The 18,969-nt window shown below is 36.2% G+C and overlaps 1 protein-coding gene across 27 annotated transcripts in view; it reads right to left on the reverse strand.

Moving 5' to 3' along the window:
* Nucleotides 1-2,427: 2,427 nt before the first annotated feature.
* The window catches only part of SLC38A9 (solute carrier family 38 member 9), an 88,348-nt gene continuing 71,806 nt past the window's right edge, over nt 2,428-18,969 (reverse strand). For 21 of the 27 annotated variants that reach the window (XM_081517809.1, XM_081517801.1, XM_081517816.1 and 18 more), the window contains 4 exons: nt 11,635-11,748; nt 8,714-8,862; nt 4,417-4,506; nt 2,428-3,226 (listed from right to left, as the gene is read on the reverse strand). In XM_081517809.1, coding sequence (XP_081373935.1) covers nt 3,061-3,226; nt 4,417-4,506; nt 8,714-8,862; nt 11,635-11,748 — 519 coding nt within the window. In that variant the 3' untranslated portion in view covers nt 2,428-3,060. Of the gene's footprint in view, nt 3,227-4,416; nt 4,507-8,654; nt 8,863-11,634; nt 11,749-18,969 lie in introns of all 27 variants that reach the window. The other 6 variants (XR_014061482.1, XR_014061481.1, XR_014061477.1 and 3 more) reach the window with 1 other exon arrangement.

Consider the following 18,969-nt stretch of genomic DNA (forward strand, 5'->3'; position numbering starts at 1 on the left):
AAAAAAAAGATATAAAAAACACTCATTTCCTCCTCCTTCATGAAAGCAAGAAGTAAATCTCTCAGGTGAAAGAATCCTCCCTATACCAGGAGGCTAGAAAATATCCTTATCATCAGAGTTAGGGAATTCAAGGCTTAAACAGATACCTAAACAAACTTGTTACTTCCTCATTAGTTTGCTATCCTAGCATACATTAAATCTTCACCAATTTCTTTCCTTCTGGAGCCCATTATACAGAGTGACGTAAGCCAGAAAGAAAAACAACAATACAGTATACTAATGCATATATATGGAATTTGAAAGATGGTAACGATAACCCTATATGCGAGACAGAATAAGAGACACAGATGCATGGAACAATTTTATGGACTCTGAGGGAGAAGGTGAGGGTGGGACGTTCTGGGAGAATAGCATTGAAACATGTATATTATCATATGTGAAACAGAACACCACTCCATGTTCGACGCATGAGACAATGGCTCAGGGCCGGGGCAATGGGATAATCCAGAAGGATGGGATGGGGAGGGAGGTGGGTGGGGGGTCCAGGAGGGGGAACACATGTAAACCCATGGCTGATTCATGTCAATGTATGGCAAAAACTATTGCAATGTTGTGAAGTGATTGGCCCCCAACTAAAATAAATAAATTTATAAAAAAAAATAAAAATAAAAAAATAAAATATAAAAAAAAAAATTAAAAAAAAAAAAAAAACGATATATAAAGAGCTTGCTTTGATCATTTGGGGAATCCTATTTTTATGAGAATTCCACACATGTGAGTTAAATTGTTTTGTTTTTTCTCCTGTTAATCTGTCTTGGGTCAATTTAATTATTAGATCACCCAAAAGAACTAAGAAAGATGGGGTGGAAATTTCCCTTTCCCTGACAGTGTTATTCAATTATTTGTGGAGTAAGTTAAAATATAGATTAAAAAATTCTCCTAATAAACTTCAAGTAGAACCAAAAACTCTTCTGCCTCTCCATTTAGAGTTTGCATTGTATTTGCAAAGTATATTTAGTGTAAATAAAGTGAATATTTCCCTCTAAGATAGTCCCTTTTGTGGGTAAGTTTATTCTTTCCTCCACTGCATTTTTTGGGTGTGAAGATGAAACAGGTTTTGGATGAATACCCACACATGTCGGATGTCAAAGCATACTTCTTTGTTTTTTCTGGCTTAGTATTAGGATACTACATATTCATCCAGAGCCTTTCCAAGGAAGAGCTCTCCAAACAAGCTATTTTAAATTTCAAAATGTCCTTGATTATGTGTTAACCAAGCTAAATTCAAAGAAACTAAAATAAATCACATCAGAGCAAAAAGTAAAAGAAATTTAATTAGAAAATTCAAAGAGATGACAGTAGAAAAAGTCTAAAATTCATTGTAGAATGATTGGAATGGGACCTTATCTCATCATTCTAATGTGTGAGCCAGCACACACAGACTCACACAAAGAGTGCTCCAACCAAGCTAATCACCAGGCCAAAGGAACTGGCTTTGTGAAGAAAAACCTAAGGAGGCAAAGTCACTCAGCATAAATCTAACATAGGATTTTGGAAGTTCTGAATTAGCAAATCTCTCAAAGAAAACAAAAAGCAAATATCCACATTGGTTTTTAGTTTAATAAATAATATATTCATTTTCATATTCACTTTATTAAATGGAAAAAACATATCAAATCATTTTTTCTATGTGTTAAAACATTCCAGTGTTTTAACATCATTGAAAAAAGGCAATGCAACTTTGTCTCTCATGTTTTTAAAGACAAGGGAGGAAACTTATGGGGATTTAACCTCTACCCTGTGAATTACTTCCCTGGTAGCTCAGGTGGTAAAGAATCTGCCTGCAGTGCAGGAGACCCAGGTTCAATCCCTGGGTCAGGAAGATCCCCTGGAGAAGGGAATGGCAACTCACTCCAGTATTCTTGCCAGGAGAATTCCAAGGACAAAGGAGCCTGGCAGGCTACAGTCCATGGGGTTGCAAAGAGTCAGACACGACTGAGCACCTAACACTTTCACATTGCCAATTACAGAAGTAAGCTGGGTGGTGGTGGTGGGGGTGGGAGTGGGGGTGGGGGTGGGGGTGGGGGTGGGGGTGGAGTGGTCTCCTTCTGGAGGTCATACTTTAAACAGAAGTAATCCTTTCCTGTGTTGAAGAAATCTCTTTCACCCCCTGCAAAGAATACACTTTTAAGGAGGTCTCACTCCTTCTGGCTCCTCTCTATTCCCTTAACACCTTATACATCTCTCTCTTCCATGCTTCCTATACTCTTCCTCATTGGTCCAGTCATCACATCCTATGCAATCCTTAGGGATCCAAAAAGCAAAAGAGCTCCCTGGGTCTTGAAGGACAACCATACTTGCTCCTATGCAAACTGGGGCTGGGGAACTAGAACTGGATCAGAAACAAAGAGGAGTCAGACTGCAACAAACTCTCTTAGTTCCTTTATTTTGTATAAGTTTCACAACCATGGGGTCTGTATTGACATTGTAGATTTTTTTTTTCCTGTTTTTAAAACAGATATTAAAGACTCACACAAGAATTCTCTCTACTAACACTGATGTCATGGACACTTTTTTAAAATGAGGTATTTGGTTTACTGTCCAAAACAGTAAAGGTTTGGGCAAACTGCAGAAATGATCTAGCAAGTAATAAAATGAAACTAAATCACTGAAACATAAAATAGAAATGGGACCTGGCAATACAGTTGCTGTGACACCCTGAGAATCTTTATTGTAGCCAAAATAAACCTACCCACCTTATATCTTTAAAAGTAAAACTTAGTATGATTTTTCCTAGAGGCATACGTTTCTACTTGGAAAAGACAGTGAGAATGAAGAGATGAGTGAATATGAGAAAGGTAAAGACATTAAGACCACTCTTACTGCCCTTTTCCCCACTCTAATAATTACTTACCAATGGACCCTTATTTCCTTGTTATCAAATGACCTTAGGAAAACATTTATAGTCACAGCAAGAACAGCATTTACAAGTGAATTTATGTGGAACTGTTGTCAAAGTTCAAAATACCATGAAAGATCTTGAGAAGGCAGTTGACTACTTCACATAAAAAACTGAACAATTAGGTTAGCCAGGCCCAAAATAATGATGAAAACGTGAAAGATTAATTTAGGCCACGTGAGACGCTCTTCTTGGTGGAGGGAAATTATATAGATGAGAGATGGATATATGAATACAAAGGCCAGGCCACATGCTGCTCCTGAATACCTGCAGAATAAAAAAGTTTTTAGGTTAATATTCATTCTGCATTTTTCTGATTTACAATTATGGTAAATATAGGATAATTTAAATCGTCCTCAATCGGATGTAACAATAAAATTATTTTTGATTCATTTGTTGTTGACATAAAGCATCTGAGTTTAAAACTTATTTTACTTGCTAAGTTAATATAAAATACTATTTCCTGTTCATCTTTATAGCATCTGCTTGACAGAGCTTTTTATTCATCTCTCAAGTCTCTGTAGTTCCTCTGTATCTCAGTGATTATGGCTACTTCCTTAGAAACATCTGGAGATAGGCTTCCTATCTTTGATCTTTTATAAACTAATTATAAATTCTGAGTTGTTGAAGGACTGCAAGCATCTGCTTAAGACTGAGAACAGATGAGTGCCTTGTTGGTATTCAGCATAATTATCAAAGATAGTAACAAAAATACCTAAAAACGTGACTGAGGAACCTACACTTACATCTCTCCTTCCCTATACTTAATTTCCTTGTAAACAGCTTAAAGGGAACTTATAAATCCATTATATTTCACAAGTGTCAGGCTAAAGGTCTCCTCTTTTGTCTTTCGCTACTTTTATAGGAAAGGGTCTTCAAAAAAAGTAACTCAGTCCTGTTTTTTACAAGGTTAAGGAAGAAAAAGCAGATCATTCTAAATTTCAGTTTCCCATGAGAATCTGAGGTCACAACTTTAATCCCAATCTACTCAACCTATCACAATGTATTTGGGGAATGGATATTAAGGAAAGAGCCATCTGGGATCTAAACTTTCTGACTACAATTGACACTGAAATATGTTCTTGAGTAGAAATGGATTAAGAAAGTTAGGACATAGCCTTGACATATTAGAGACCTTCCAGGTACCCCAAGAAGTTATATGTTATATATTAAAAATAACTTTATTTTGGATAAAGAGAAAGAAATACATTGGAAAATTACAAGAAAAAGAGAAGGGGAAAGGTACCTAAGGCTAAAGAAAATAGTGCTTCTAGAGTGAGGAATAAGCAAAAGTGGAAGACAAAGAGCCCCTTAACTGATACCAGTGAACTGCACTTGAATGTTATCAGTTTTAAATACTCACTGGAATTTTAAACAATTATATCAAGATGACAATAGGAAAAGCATAAAAATGAAGACCAATATGTAAAGGGGCAAAGCTCCCTTCCAGGCAGTACCTTATGATTCCTCCTATGTTTGGGTAGAAACAGGCCATGATCACTCCAGCTCCCACAATAAACAGATTAAAAATCAACACGTGGAAAATGCTAAAAGTTGAGAAGAGAGTTTGGAGAAAGAAAAAATATAAAAACAGGCAAATTATAACAATTAACATGAGAATGAAATTCATTACTATCATCTCTAAAATGAGAATGTCTTAAACTTGAGAATAAAATTACGGCATAAATAGAAGGCAACAGGAGTACTCAATACTGGTGGTGGGACAGTGATATTGGCCCTTTTCTGCAATTATATAACTAGGTTAAATTCTGTAGGAGCAAACTGGTAGTGTATATCAGGGTTTACACTCTTTGATCTGTAATTCCATTTGGGTGGAATATCATAAGAAAATTAAAAAAACTATTAACATAAAAGTATTTGTAAAAAGAACTGATGCTTCTGAACTGTAAAAAGAATTGATGCTTTTGAACTGTAGTGTTGGAGAAGACTCTTGAGAGTCCCTTGGACTGCAAGGAGATCAAACCAGTCAATCCTAAAGGAAATCAGTCCTGAATATTCATTAGAAGGACTGATGATGAAGCTGAAGCTCCAGTACTTTGGCTGCTTGATGAGAAGAACTGACTCATTGGAAAAGACCCTGATGCTGGGAAAGACTGAAGGCAGGAGGAGAAGGGGACGACAGAGGATGAGATGGTTGGATGGCATCACCAACTTGATGGACATGAATTTGAGCCAGTTCCAGGAGTTGGTGATGGACAGGGAAGCCTGGCGTGTTGCAGTCCATGAGGTCTCAAAGAGTTGGACACGACTGAGAGACTGAACTAAACTGATTTGTAAAAAAGACAGAAGCATCCTAGATATATGGCAGGGTAACAATTTACTTGATGGGATACATTTTAAAATATTAAAAATAAATAATCACTGTTACCTAGACAGTAAAAATCTATCTAGGCAACTTGAGGAAAAAGCTAGTTAGATTTTTACTACACAAGAAAATCTTAAAATGTTTGAAAAAATATCAGAAGGAAATACACTAAAAGGGAGTAGTGACTGTGATACAACTGGGGATTTGGGGTAATTTTTCTTCATTTCTACACCTGATAAATTTCATATGTTTTATAGTATTCCTTTGTGAAGTATTATTTTAAATACTTTATAATTAGAAAAATAAATTTTATCAAGGGAAAGGCAAAATGGGCAGGTTTTTATTTTTCAGATTTACTCATGTAAAGCTATTCAGTATTTACCATGAACAGAATACCAGCTAAGTAAACTGAACTAGATGTTAACAATTCAAGGCTCGGGAAATCAATTTTGGGACAGAAATAATCATATGGTAGATGGAATGAGATGCTTGAGAAATAACTCCATTTCCTCCCCAAATGATCCTTAACAGTCAAAGTTACATATCAAAGCAATATTTCGAGCCCAAGTTATCAGAGGTTAATTAATCCCTGGGAAAGATTACAGAAAGAATTAAAAATAAGGAAAATTATTTATACAAATAAATGGTTAGTCATCTATCTTGATGAATTACAAAGATGTTCAGGCTTACAGATCTTACTATTTATCTAAAAACTCCAACATTAAAATTGCTTCAGAGCTTTGAGACATTGGCTGGGCCTCTGTTATTTCTGTATTGTAAAAGGAAACAATTTTGTGTATTTTTCCAAAGCAGTGGTTCTCAAAGTGTAACCACGAACCTCAGGGAAGTTTCCAATTCCCTTCCAGGGAGCTCTGAGGTAAAAATTATTTTCCAGTCAGATAAAACATTACTTGCTTTGCAAAAGCAATGGTGGGTAAACTGCTGCTCCCTTAGATTGGATAGAGGTAGCTATAAATATCTCTGTATTCTATACTGTATTCTTTACTGCAAACACTCTCAAAAATTTTTTTATTAAAAATTTTCCTTGATAAAGGACTGAAAATGATTAGTTTTATTAAATCTCATACTTCGGTGTTGTTTTTTGTTTGTTTTTGTATGCGCTGGGTCTTCGTTGTGACTCGCGGGCTCTTCATTGCAATGCACGAGCTTTCTCTAGTTGTGGCGCAAAATCTCATACTTTGAACAAACATCTTTTTAATATTCTGTGTGATCAAATAGGAAGTATATAATAAAGCACATCTGCTGCATACTGAAGTACAATGGCTGCCTTGAGGAAAAGTACTTGTGCAACTGAACTGGAGGACAACCGTGTTGTTTTTTCCAAAGACCATTTTTAATTGAAAGACAGACAGACTATGGTTCTTTAGATTTGGGTATGTGACAGACATTTTCTTGAAAATAAATGATATGATCTTATCATTTCAAGAAAAACAACTGGTAGCTTGTGTTGCCAATGATAACATTTGAGCTTTGAAGTAAAAATTAGTATTTGGAAAGCTGGTATTTGCCACCATGAGAGCTAGACAGTTTTCCATTATCTAAGACTTTTATAATGCAATTGGTGGTGATAATAGCAAAAGTGAGTTTTGATAATATATAATGAAATGGGTCAATATTTGGAAGATCTATAGAACTCAGTGAACCAATATTTCCCAAATGACTAAACCTAATGTTATAAAATCATACATGGGTAGAAGATCCAAATTGTAAGACAGACCAATGGCTTTTAATGTAACTGAGTTTCAGATTCAACTAACTCGTCAAGGTTTGGCACAGTATCAAAGAAAAATATCCACAATGATCTGGAGAGGCTATTAAAAGTACTTCCTTCTTGCTCCAACTATGTATCCATGGGAGGGTGTATCTTCTTCATATATTTAAACAAAAATTACATATTACAACAGAATGAATGTAGAAAATAGGATAATCCAACGAGCTACTAGCAAATCAGACATTAAAGAGTTTTGAAATGTAAAAGAAGATTTTTTGGAAATTGTTAGTTTTCAAAAATATCATTTATGTTAACAAGTAATGGTTTTATTATTGCTTTTTTAAATAAATTAATAAACATTTTAAGAGTTTGGTTCTAATTTTTCATGTTAAATATTAATGGATATAACCCACATAAACTAAAATTCCTGAGGGTCCTCAAATAAACCTTAAGAGTGTAAAGGAGTCCTGAGATCAAAAAGTATGCTCCAAAGTATGCAGTGTGTAGAGTACTTGCAACTGTAGGATAAATGATAATGTGTTCTTGATGGTAGGGGAAGAAATGTAATGTGAATGCAAGAGGGAAATTCCAGACTTTTTCCAAGAAGAGAAAACATTCTAACAGCCAACATTATGCAAAATAACGGCAGAAAACAGGAATAATGCATTTACCTAGAATTTTTTTTCATCCATGACTTAAACTGTATTTATTATTTTGGTAAATGTAAATACAGCAGGGCATATAAACACAATAGGATTCTCACATTTACGAAATCCAATATGAGAACTGTAGCTGCTGCTGTTGTTAAGGCTAGAGGCTTGGTAACTCTTGCTGTTCACTTTTAAAAGTTTTCTGTTTTTAAAACTACATACTTATAACCAATTATTTGTTAAATGAGGGGAAAGACTGTATTACTTCACTTCAAATAAACTGGTTAAGACCACTTGTTTAATTGGTTACAGTAAATGTAACTTTTTTCAAATTTTATCCAAAAGCTTTCTTCATTTAAGATAATTTATTCCCAATAAAATAGGTTAGGACTAGGTACTTTTTACTAGAATAATCTATAATAAAACTTAATGTAAGAGTAGGCATTAACCAGGGGCTCACAAGGAAGTTTCAGTAAATGGAAACTTCTCTTGGGTGAGGGTGACTAGCTTTGAACAGATTTTCAAGAGGACTCAAACTCTTCCATCACCAATAAGACATTAAAAATTACAGCAATCGTTACAGAAGCAAATAATAATTTAAACTTGCTTGTATCTCACCTTCAATCCTAAACCATTATTGTTTATGTAAAACTGCATGAATGGTAATAAATATACAAGTAAATACCAATAACCAATAACTAAACGAGTTGCTTCTCATTAGCCATACATTACTAACACAGGTACTACATACTACTAACTTCTTGGCAAAGAGTAGATTAATATCAACTAAATCACAAGATAAATAGAGCTAATATCAGAGCTAACATAACTACACGGGCAGGAATTAACTTTAAATCATTCTGGACAAGGGAGTGGCTTCTATTTTTAAAGATCTTCTGGGAAAAGAACACCAAAGGTCTATCCTTAGTAACCATTTTCATTAGGCAAAGTTTCATAGCAAAAGGATCAGTCACATTTTAAACTGACCTGTTTGCACAGTCATTTGTTGCTTGGCACATCTTGCTGGTCAAGAGAAGAGCCCTTACCTAGGATAAACGTCACCGAAGACATGACCCAATAGCTGGACACGAGCCAAGTAGCCTAGGAGTGGATACACAGTCATCATCTGGAACAGCAGGAATATCCTTGCAATGAAGGACAGGATGTCACTGCTAGGGAAGTTGTCTAAAAAATTCTAATCCAAGAAAGATAATAAAGTAATGTTACAAATCAAATTCAGTATATACAAATTTATAAAATGGATTTTTTTTTGCTTATTTTGAACACAGGTGCCACTCAAATTGTGTGGTTTTGTGGGCTGGCACCCATTCACAAACTATTTGCTAAGTATAGCTATTACTCTTCAATAGCTAAGTACAGAAATTAAAAGTAAGTATTTATAAACTTAAAGAAATTTGACATTGGCACATTTTTATTTTACAAAAGTATCAATCTGCAATTGATTTGACATTGAAACAACAACAAAGAAGACCTTGTTTACCACTGATAGTTTGAGAAGTACTGCTCTATTAGTATATGAGGTTTAAGTATAAATTTGTTTTAGTAAATTTAAATAGCTAATTCAATGCTATTTCATTCTCAATAATTCTCTTTTTCTCCTCTGATGCACTGTAGCACTTTTAAAGATTATAGAGTAAAGTGAGAGTATATCTATTACCTACTATCACTATTATCTATCAGTTCAGTTCAGTCGCTCAGTCGTGTCCGACTCTCTGCGACCCCATGAATTGCAGCACGCCAGGCCTCTCTGTCCATCACCAACTCCCAGAGTTTACCCAAACCCATGTTCATCGAGTCAGTGATGCCATCCAACCATCTCATCCTCTGTCGTCCCCTTCTCCTCCCGCCCCCAATCCTACCCAGCATTAGGGTCTTTTCCAATGAGTCAACCCTTCGCATGAGGTGGCCAAAGTATTGGAGCTTCAGCTTCAACATCAGACCTTCCAATGAACACCCAGGATTGATCTCTTTTAGGATGGATTGATTGGATCTCCTTGCAGTCCAAGAAACTCTCAAGAGTCTTCTCCAACACCATAGTTCAAAAGCATCAATTCTGCGGCGCTCAGCTTTCTTCACCGTCCAACTCTCACATCCATACATGACCACTGGAAAAACCATAGTCTTGACTAGACGGACTTTTGTTGGCAAAGTAATGTCTCTGCTTTTAAACATGCTATCTAGTTTGGCCATAACCTTCCTTCCAAGGAGTAAGCGTCTTTTAATTTCATGGCTGCAGTCACCATCAGCAGTGATTCTGGAGCCCAAAAAAGTAAAGTCTGACACTGTTTCCACTGTTTCCCCATCTATTTCCCATGGAGTGATGGGACCAGATGCCATGATCTTAGTTTTCTGAACGTTGAGCTTTAAGCCAACTTCTTCACTCTCCTCCTTCACCTTCATCAAGAGGCTCTTTAGTTCTTCTTCACTTTCTGCCATAAGGGTGGTGTCATCCGCATATCTGAGGTTATTGATATTTCTCCTGGCAATCTCGATTCCAGCTTGTGTTTCTTCCAGCCCGGCGTTTCTCATGATGTACTCTGCATATAAGTTAAATAAGCAGGGTGACAATATACAGCCTTGACGTACTCCTTTTCCTATTTGGAACCAGTCTGTTGTTCCATGTCCAGTTCTAACTGTTGCTTCCTGACCTGCATACAGGTTTCTCAAGAGACAGGTCAGATGATCTGGTATTCCCATCTCTTTCAGGATTTTCCACAGTTTATTGTGATCCACACAGTCAAAGGCTTTGGCATAGTCAATAAAGCAGAAATAGATGTTTTTCTGGAACTCTCTTGCTTTTTCGATGATCCAGCGGATATTGGCAATTTGATCTCTGGTTCCTATTATCTATATCTATAGTCTATCAATAAATAGAAAAGAAATGTTTTCTACTTCCTTACATGATTCTGTTCTCCATTTTCATTTGACATCTAAGAAAAAGAAAGCCAATCACTTAGATTTTTTTTCCCTTTCAAATACAAATACCACAGATATTCTTATTCCCAAGGGAGTGGGCTTTATATGGGATTGTTCATATCAGGGGAATTTTCAGCAAACATTTGGCTGCCAAAGAACTTTTGGAATAAAGGAAATCAAGAGAACATTTCATACTATCAAAAGAGCAATAAGTCAAACCTATTTATCTTGAAAAGATGAGAACATTATTACCATTATTTTGCTGAAATAACTATTATAATTCATAGGTAATAAATCATATTTTGTACTCCACTACACTCTTTTAGAGGAATTTCTTCTGACTAGAATGAAAATCACCTGTGAATGCTACTTTCTCTGAGAACTTCTTCAGTTACATAAAACTAGAGATTATGCTATTCCCAGGTTTATGATGGGTCAAATCAAATAATTAATATTATTTATGGCAGGCTTTTAGTAAAAGAATGTTTCTTTTATTCTTTCTGTCTCTTCCTCTCTCTTTTTAAGAAATAGTCTTTCTTTGCTTTTATGCTTGCCACCTAGTACCAAAATGAGTGTCGAATCTATTATCAGGGACTGATGAATTAAGAAACCAGTTTATTCAGGACATTTCCAGATCTGGACTTTAGCAAATCAGGGAACTGAATATAGTCTCTGTGAGGGTTTATAAATTCAAGACTGCTACTAGCATAATTATCCACACACACAGAGAAATATGAAGCAAATAACAGGAATCATTTATTTGAGTACCACAGGTGTCAGCATACAGAAGGTTTTCTGAGAGTCCTTCTAAAATCTATGGAGTATCTATTATGATATTTAGTGGAAGAGGAAGCTGAAGCTCACAAAGAATGGGAAAGGTGCCTGAATTCCCACATGTATGGTAAATAAAAGAGACCGGATTCAAACCCAGGCCTGTCTGGTATTATATACATGGCTACTGTATCACACTGTTTGCCTTGCAGATATGAAGGTGTAAACAATCACACAGAGAGGGTACACAGTGCCTTACCTGCTCTATACAATCTTTGGATAATGGTGGTGAAGGAAATGAAGCAAAAACCAGGACTCCAATATAGAGATAAGTTAATGTCACCAGCATATAAGCAATGGACAAGTCCCTCACCTGTAAAGAGAGAATAATACCACAATGATGAATAAATTTTTAGTAAGTATGTCTGAATAGGCTAAATAATAAGACTGACAAATAATATAATATTTATCTTTTTGCTCTGTGTAAATATATATCTCCTAGGTATCCAGGTTGTTCAGAGACATTTGTTAAAACATAATTCACATACTTTACAACTAGTCTGACAACTTTTTAAAAACTATCTGGAGTATGTAGATTAAGCTACCTGTTGACAGGCTTAGAAAGTTAACATAAATGGTGGTTTATCATGATTGAAACTTGGACTTAATTTTGAAATGCAATTTATTTACCAAATTATAAAATATTTAACTAAAATAATAAAGCTAACGGACAACAAGAAATCAAGAATAGGCTACTTTCTGTATGACCTATGAATTAAAAAACTTTTTTTTCTTTTAGTGAATTAACTTCTTAGATCATCAAGCATGCCTAGACCAAAAGAGACTGGTATATATTAAAATATATTGAATAAAGTAAGAAAGCTAGTTAAAAAGCAGACAGTAAGCAGGTATTAAGGGCAAGCTTAATAAACCTAAACAGTAAACAAAAGGAAATCAAAAGGCAGCTGTTCAAACAGCTGCACAATGTTATGATTGGAGCCAGTAAACAAATGCAGAACATTAAATAAAGTGGATTGCTTTCTTCCACTGCTGTTCCCACCCTCCCAACCATCCCCATGCAAAGTAAAAAGCTCCAAGATATTTAATGGAGCCAGCTGTCAGATCCAAACAGAACAGATCCCACAGCTCATAAATCTGGTCTCCATCACCACAAAAGTTATGGCCAAACAATTCAACACAACTAAATTATGGCAATAAGCCTATTCATTTTTCATTTTAAACACAAATTACTTTGAAAGCTAAGAAAACAGATAAGAAAAAAAATTATATACAATTTTGCTTTAGTTTGATACCACAGTTAAGAAAACTGGACATGTGGTATTAGGGAACGTTTCTGATTTTGGGGAAAATGTTTCTCCTTAAATGGGCTAAAGCACTAGTAGAGAGTTCTAAACTTAAATGTTGATAAATTCACTTCAAAAGCAAGTAAACAAACAAACAAACGATGAGAAACCCAAAAGTCAAGTCTAAGTTGACAATCAGCTTGAAAACAAAACAGGGAGTTCAATCCCTAAATTAGATGGTAGAGGCTTCCCTGGTGGCTCAGATGGTAAAGAATCTACCTGCAACACGGGAGACTCAGGTTCGATCCCTGGGTTGGGAAGATCTCCTGGAGAAAAGAATGGCTACCTAGTCCAGTATTCTTGCCTGGAGAATCCCACGGGCAGAGGAGCCTGGCACATGGGGTTGCAAAGAGTCAGACACGACTGGGCGACTAGCACTTTCACTAACACTTTCATTAGGCTATGGAACTACAGGAACCTGGATTATGGAGACTGCTTCCAGCGTTTTAAGAGTTTCTAACTGTGTAGGAGTGAACAAGGGGAGGCTGAAAAAACCTCCAGAGAAGTTTCAAAGTCTCTTCTCTAGTTCTTGAAGCTCTAGGGCCCGTCCCAGGCTAGACTTCAGTCACCCTTTGAGTTGCCTGATGGTCTTGTGAGGTATGAACAGAAATGGACTAGCAACACCCATTTTCATAACAATGGGCAGGTGTCTCACAGAGTGATGTTTGAAAGTCATTCCACCCTCAGCTTACTCAATATTACTCAAGAACAAAGAAGTTCTGTAAAACACAAAATCTTGGAAGGCCAAAATGGTTGTGTCAGAGAGAGCTATGTATCCATATAAAGAGGGACAGCTACGATTTCATGGATAGTCTTTAGCCTGTATACCACCTGATCAGCATATTATTTTGGGCAGGCTTTCTGCAAACATGTATACCTTAGTACACTGGGGAAAATCTGACTATGATAAAAAGGCGAGGATGCAAGAGCTTCCTGATGAGTTTCCCTTCTGCTTCCCTGTTCTTATAGCACTGAATACACATCTGAAATATGGCATCTACTACCCTATATTGTAATCATCATTAATTTTATTATAAAGTAATCTGTATTTATGATATGAGGATATCAACTGGAAAGAAAATATTCTTTCACACCCCGAAGTAGTCAAGGTTAATAGTTCTTCTATTATGTTGGTCTTTCAATTTTTCTATATCCAAGTTGGTCCATACAACTAGACTATGACATCCCCGAGACAAGGACTGTCTTCATCTTTATATCCCCAATGTGTGCGTGCGTGCTAAATCGCTTCAGTTGTGTCTGACTCTGTGTGATCCTACGGACTGTAGCCTGCCAGGCTCCTCTGTCCGTGGGATTCTCCAGGCAAGAATACTAGAATGGCTTCCCATGCCCTCTACCAGGGGCTCTTCCTGGGGCTCTTCCCGACCCAGGGATCAAACCTGCATCTCTTATATCTCTTGCATTGGACAGTAGGTTCTTTACCACTAGTGCCACCTGGGAAGCCCTATATCCCCAATACCCAGGACAATACCTGGCACACAGCAGGAACTCAGTAAATGTAGATAAAAATAAAAATGTTGTCTACAATTATTAAGTGCTTCTAGGTACTAGGCTCTGTACAAAGCACATTATATACATTATCTCATTTAAAGTAGGTACAATTCTTTTCTTCATTTTATAGATAAATAAATTAGTGCAGAGAGGTTATAACACTTGTTCGTGGTTACACAATGAATAGTTGGTGAAGTCAATATTCAAACCAAAGACTCTTTGGCTCCAAACTGCATGCCCTTAGCTACTACAATGGAGAGTTAACCAGTTTAATAATACATTTGTGTCACAGTTAATAAACAAAAGTAAAGAAAACAGTGAAAGAGAGGTAACAAATAACGAGTAACAAAAGATAACAATAAAGTACACATACAGATGCAAGAGAAATAACAAATGATTAGAAAAGTTCTATTTCACAGTAGTTTAAATGTACATTCAGTAGAACTATGTCAAGAGTTGTAAAGTAACTGTTTTCATCTGAAAATACTCTAATGAACAGAAATGATGTTTTAATATAAAAGCAGCTGAGGTTTAACACGATCCTGGGAAACATGCCACCTATGAATAGCATGCACACATGTGGGCTTTGAACCCAAGCCATCACTATTCTAGGCCTGGAGATAGGGCCTCTTAAAAGCCTCTTTAATGGAAAACGGCAGAAAAAAACCCATCTTTTAGGAAATGAGGCTCAAAGTAAAAAATATATTTAAAAATCAGCACAAGTGACCATAAGAACTGGTAAATGTGTCAAGAACCGTGTACATTAATAAAGTAACTTACTCTGCCTCACAAATAAGCAACAGCTGGCAGGGCTGGCAGTACAGAAGTAATGACAGGAAGGATGCCAAGTGGGGCACAAGTGGGCCTGGGAGCACATTCTGTTTCTCAAAAATGGTTTATAATCTTTCTGTTCCATATACTTTTCATAGTGACTATCCAGTGGAGCATTTACTGAAAACGAGACAGGCCTACCCCAAACATTTACATAAAAACTACTGCAGACATATATAGTTGAGTAAACTACAAAAATTCATAAGAAGAAAAAAGTAAATTACAAATTAAGATATGAGCACCTCAAATAGTTTTTAAAGAAGGAAGCAGGGAATAAAACTAAATAAAGATAGGCAAAACAAAACAAGCATGGTATAGCTTCTGATTCAAACATGATGAGGAAATAGGAAGAGGGTGGTCCACAGATCCAGGATGGTTATAGGGCAAATATATTCTGATGATGAGGAATGAGTTGGATGATCTTCAACTTTACAACTTTCTTTGGGGTAAGGTATGTGTTACTAAAGGACAGAAACTATATCTCATTTAGTTACATATGTAAAAATATGTTTAGTGAAAAGAAAACCTCATGAAATTATGTCAAATTTGGAAAACCTGGAAAATTTGAGCACTACCCCTGTTTGGAGCCTCACTGTTCTCCTTCACAAATGTCTTCAGATCCAAGTACAACTATAGTTTATATAGATGAGAATGAGGCCTTTTCTATTCTTATGTCTTCTTCTCTATTTTCTAAGTTTTTTTTTTTTTTTTTTTTTTTTTACTGTTCTCTGAATGACTAACCCAAAATCAACATTAAAAATTCCACATTCCTGACAAGCTTCACATTTTCTGACTTAAATCTCAAGAAAATATTGTATCATGGCATTAACAAAACTTCAATGATTCAAATTACTTACTGAAACCTCCTTGCATAAATCAAATGACAAAGTTTCCTCAGAATACAGTACATATTTAGCTTAATTTATACAATGAAAAATGTGTTAGTCACTCAGTCGTGTCCGACTCTTTGTGACCCCACAGACTGTAGCCTGCCAGACTCCTCTGTCCATGGAATTCTCCAGACAAGAAAACTAGAGTGGGTAGCCATTCCCTTCTCCAGGGGATATTCCCAACCCAGGGATTGAACCTGCATCTCCTGCACTGCAGGCAGATTCTTTACTTCTGAGTCACTGGGGAAGCATTTTACACACTGGTTTCAACCAATTAAGACAGTAAGAAGACATCATCCATTAAAACTTTTACTTCTAAGCCTTTAAAAGAATATTTTCCACAAGTGACAAAAGTTCAGCCAAATTTTATTACCTGAACCTCACACACTAGTTCTACAAAATGCTAGTCCCCAAACTCAGTAGAAACATTTATGGTTATTTACATATGGAATATAGATTTCAAGGTCCACTGAGGGTTCTAGTATGAAAGGCAGGACTCTTCCTATGTACTCTGGGGACCATAAACAGAAATATTTATCTCTCTATTCAGTCTTCTTCTCGCACTGAGGAATGCATACCTTCAGATAAGCTGATGTGAATTTCAAGAAAAGCTATTCCACTTAAAAATTTTCAGGGGCAAAACTAAGTACAGACACTCTTCTCTTTTTATGATAGTATGAAACTGTGTCATGGGGTTTACCTGGTGGCTCAGAAGGTAAGGAATCTGCCTGCAATGCAGGAGACCTGGGTTTGGTCCCTGGCTTGGAAGATCCCCTGGAGAAGGGAATGGCAAACCACTCTAGTATTCTTGCCTGGAGAATCCCCATGGACAGAGGAGTCTGGTGGGCTACAATTCCTGGGGTCGCAAACAGCCGGACACGGCTGAGCGACTAACACACACACATGAGCCTGTGAAAGTGCCCCGACACCTCTCTGAGGAAGATGCTTTTGCAGCTGCAGCACTCTGGCTCCTCCCTCATGCTGTTCACTCACTGGGACCAGGTGAGTCAGGAAGGTGCGCTGCAACCAAGGCTTGCAAATACTGGGAAGATACCTTTAACACCTCACCGAGGAAGAATTAATCCAACCAGCCACAACATAAAATCTCTGGAGAAGGGGTGTGCAGACTAATTCAGAGGCACAAAGGAAAATAATCTAAAAGTGAAACGACCAGTTCAGATGCCAATCAAGACTCTGGGAGTCACTAGAAAAAAAACTTCTTGAGGTGAAGGTTTCTAAGGTGCTAAGATTTTCTGAAGCTGATTCCAGATGAGGGTCCATAAGTGATTCATTGACTTGTACAGTCTTTCCTGCATTGACAGGTGGATTCTTTACCACTGCACCACCTGGGAAGCCCCCAGTTACTACTTTACACAAGTTCAAATCCTGTGATAACCTAAATTCAAACCATGTTGTTAGGGGGAACTGATATAATCTAACTAAGCCACAGTAACTGAAATTCATGCATATGGGAACTGTGCAAAGTGAAGTCTGCCTGTAACTTAACTCATTGTTTTAAGACTGTTTTCTAGGTAAGACAAACTAATTATGAGCACAATAAAAATATGCATGAGTGTTTAGGATAAAACATGAGATTCCACTGAAATTGTTTTCTTCACCCCCAGATTCTCAGGTATACAAGGTGTTCTCTCTCATTAAGGGGACTTTGGTGGTGAAGTTTGAGAAACACAGCCTTATGGATAGAATAACCCAAAACATGGGAATCCAACTTCACAAAATTGGTTTCTGTGGTACTTGGTTTAAATTAGCATTAGAGATCAGTTGAGTAGGATAGAAAGGTGACCTGGTTGAAACCAAAGTATACACTGTTAAGTACATACACTATTCCTGTGACAATAAAAAAGATAACTTCCACATATCTCTAAAATTCCTAAAATTTGTGACTGGCAGCTTAGTTCAAGTGGCAAGGAGTCAGGAAATTTGTGAAGAAAGTGAGAGGGATTTAAAAGTAAAAGCCATAAAGTATATTCTCAATTTTTCCTTTATACTCCAAAGTTCCAAATGTTCATTTAGGATAAGAAGATTTTCTTCCTATTCCCTCCAAAAATTTAAAACTGTTTATGACAGAAGCACAATAAGATTAAACATTTCCAAAATAAAAACTGAATCTAAAGTGTGAGGGTAATAGAAAAAGAAAAAAAAAAACTGTAAAAATACATTTGTCTAGGAAAAGTTATAGAAAATGGTAAGAGAACTTAATCCTTAAGTTTTCCAAACGTCAAAGCAAAACTAGAAACAAGAATAGTTATATGACCCTTATTATCAAATAATGAGTTCATTAAGGAAATGTTTTCCTAGCCTTGAACAGAGAGAATTTTCTCTCCAGTCTTTGCATAAAGGACGCTGAGCAATTTAACAAAGAATATCTCAATTACAGTTCTTAGAAAACAATGAAGCAACATTATACACATGGCTTTCTTGTATTACCATGAACCCTTGATAAAAGCCACTTTTAACATTAAAATCTAGTACAGTGATGAGAGAAGAAAGAAAGAACTGATATGGTTGAGTATTTTTCAGAGAGTCTAACTTATCAATATCATACAAAGAAATCTTGAAGAAGACTTAATATGTTCTCGTTGCAAGACAAATTTAAGGCACTAGAAAAAAACATGAAAGCTGTTCTCTCCTGTTAGCAGAAAGATCCACAGTTGCAAAGGGTCAGACATGACTGAGTGACTAACACTTTCACTTTTCAATAATTGTATCGACTCCTATTAGAACTTCATCATGATTTTTGTTTATATGGTTAGAAGCTATCAAGCTGAATTCAAATTTTACAAACAAGGCCACAGGTAACTGGGTAAATTCTGCTTTCTTTGGGTTTAGTTTGCTTTTTCCCTAGTGTCTTAAGGTAGAAGATTAGGTTATTGATTTGAGATTTTTTTTTAATGTAGGTGTTTACAGCCATAAATTTCTAAGCACTGTTTTACTGCATCCGATATATTTTGATATGTTTTATCTTCATTTTCAGTAATC

This window comes from Giraffa tippelskirchi, chromosome 8, assembly GCF_054371585.1.
Source record: "Giraffa tippelskirchi isolate mGirTip1 chromosome 8, T2T-mGirTip1v1.2.pri, whole genome shotgun sequence".
Lineage (NCBI taxonomy): Eukaryota > Metazoa > Chordata > Mammalia > Artiodactyla > Giraffidae > Giraffa > Giraffa tippelskirchi.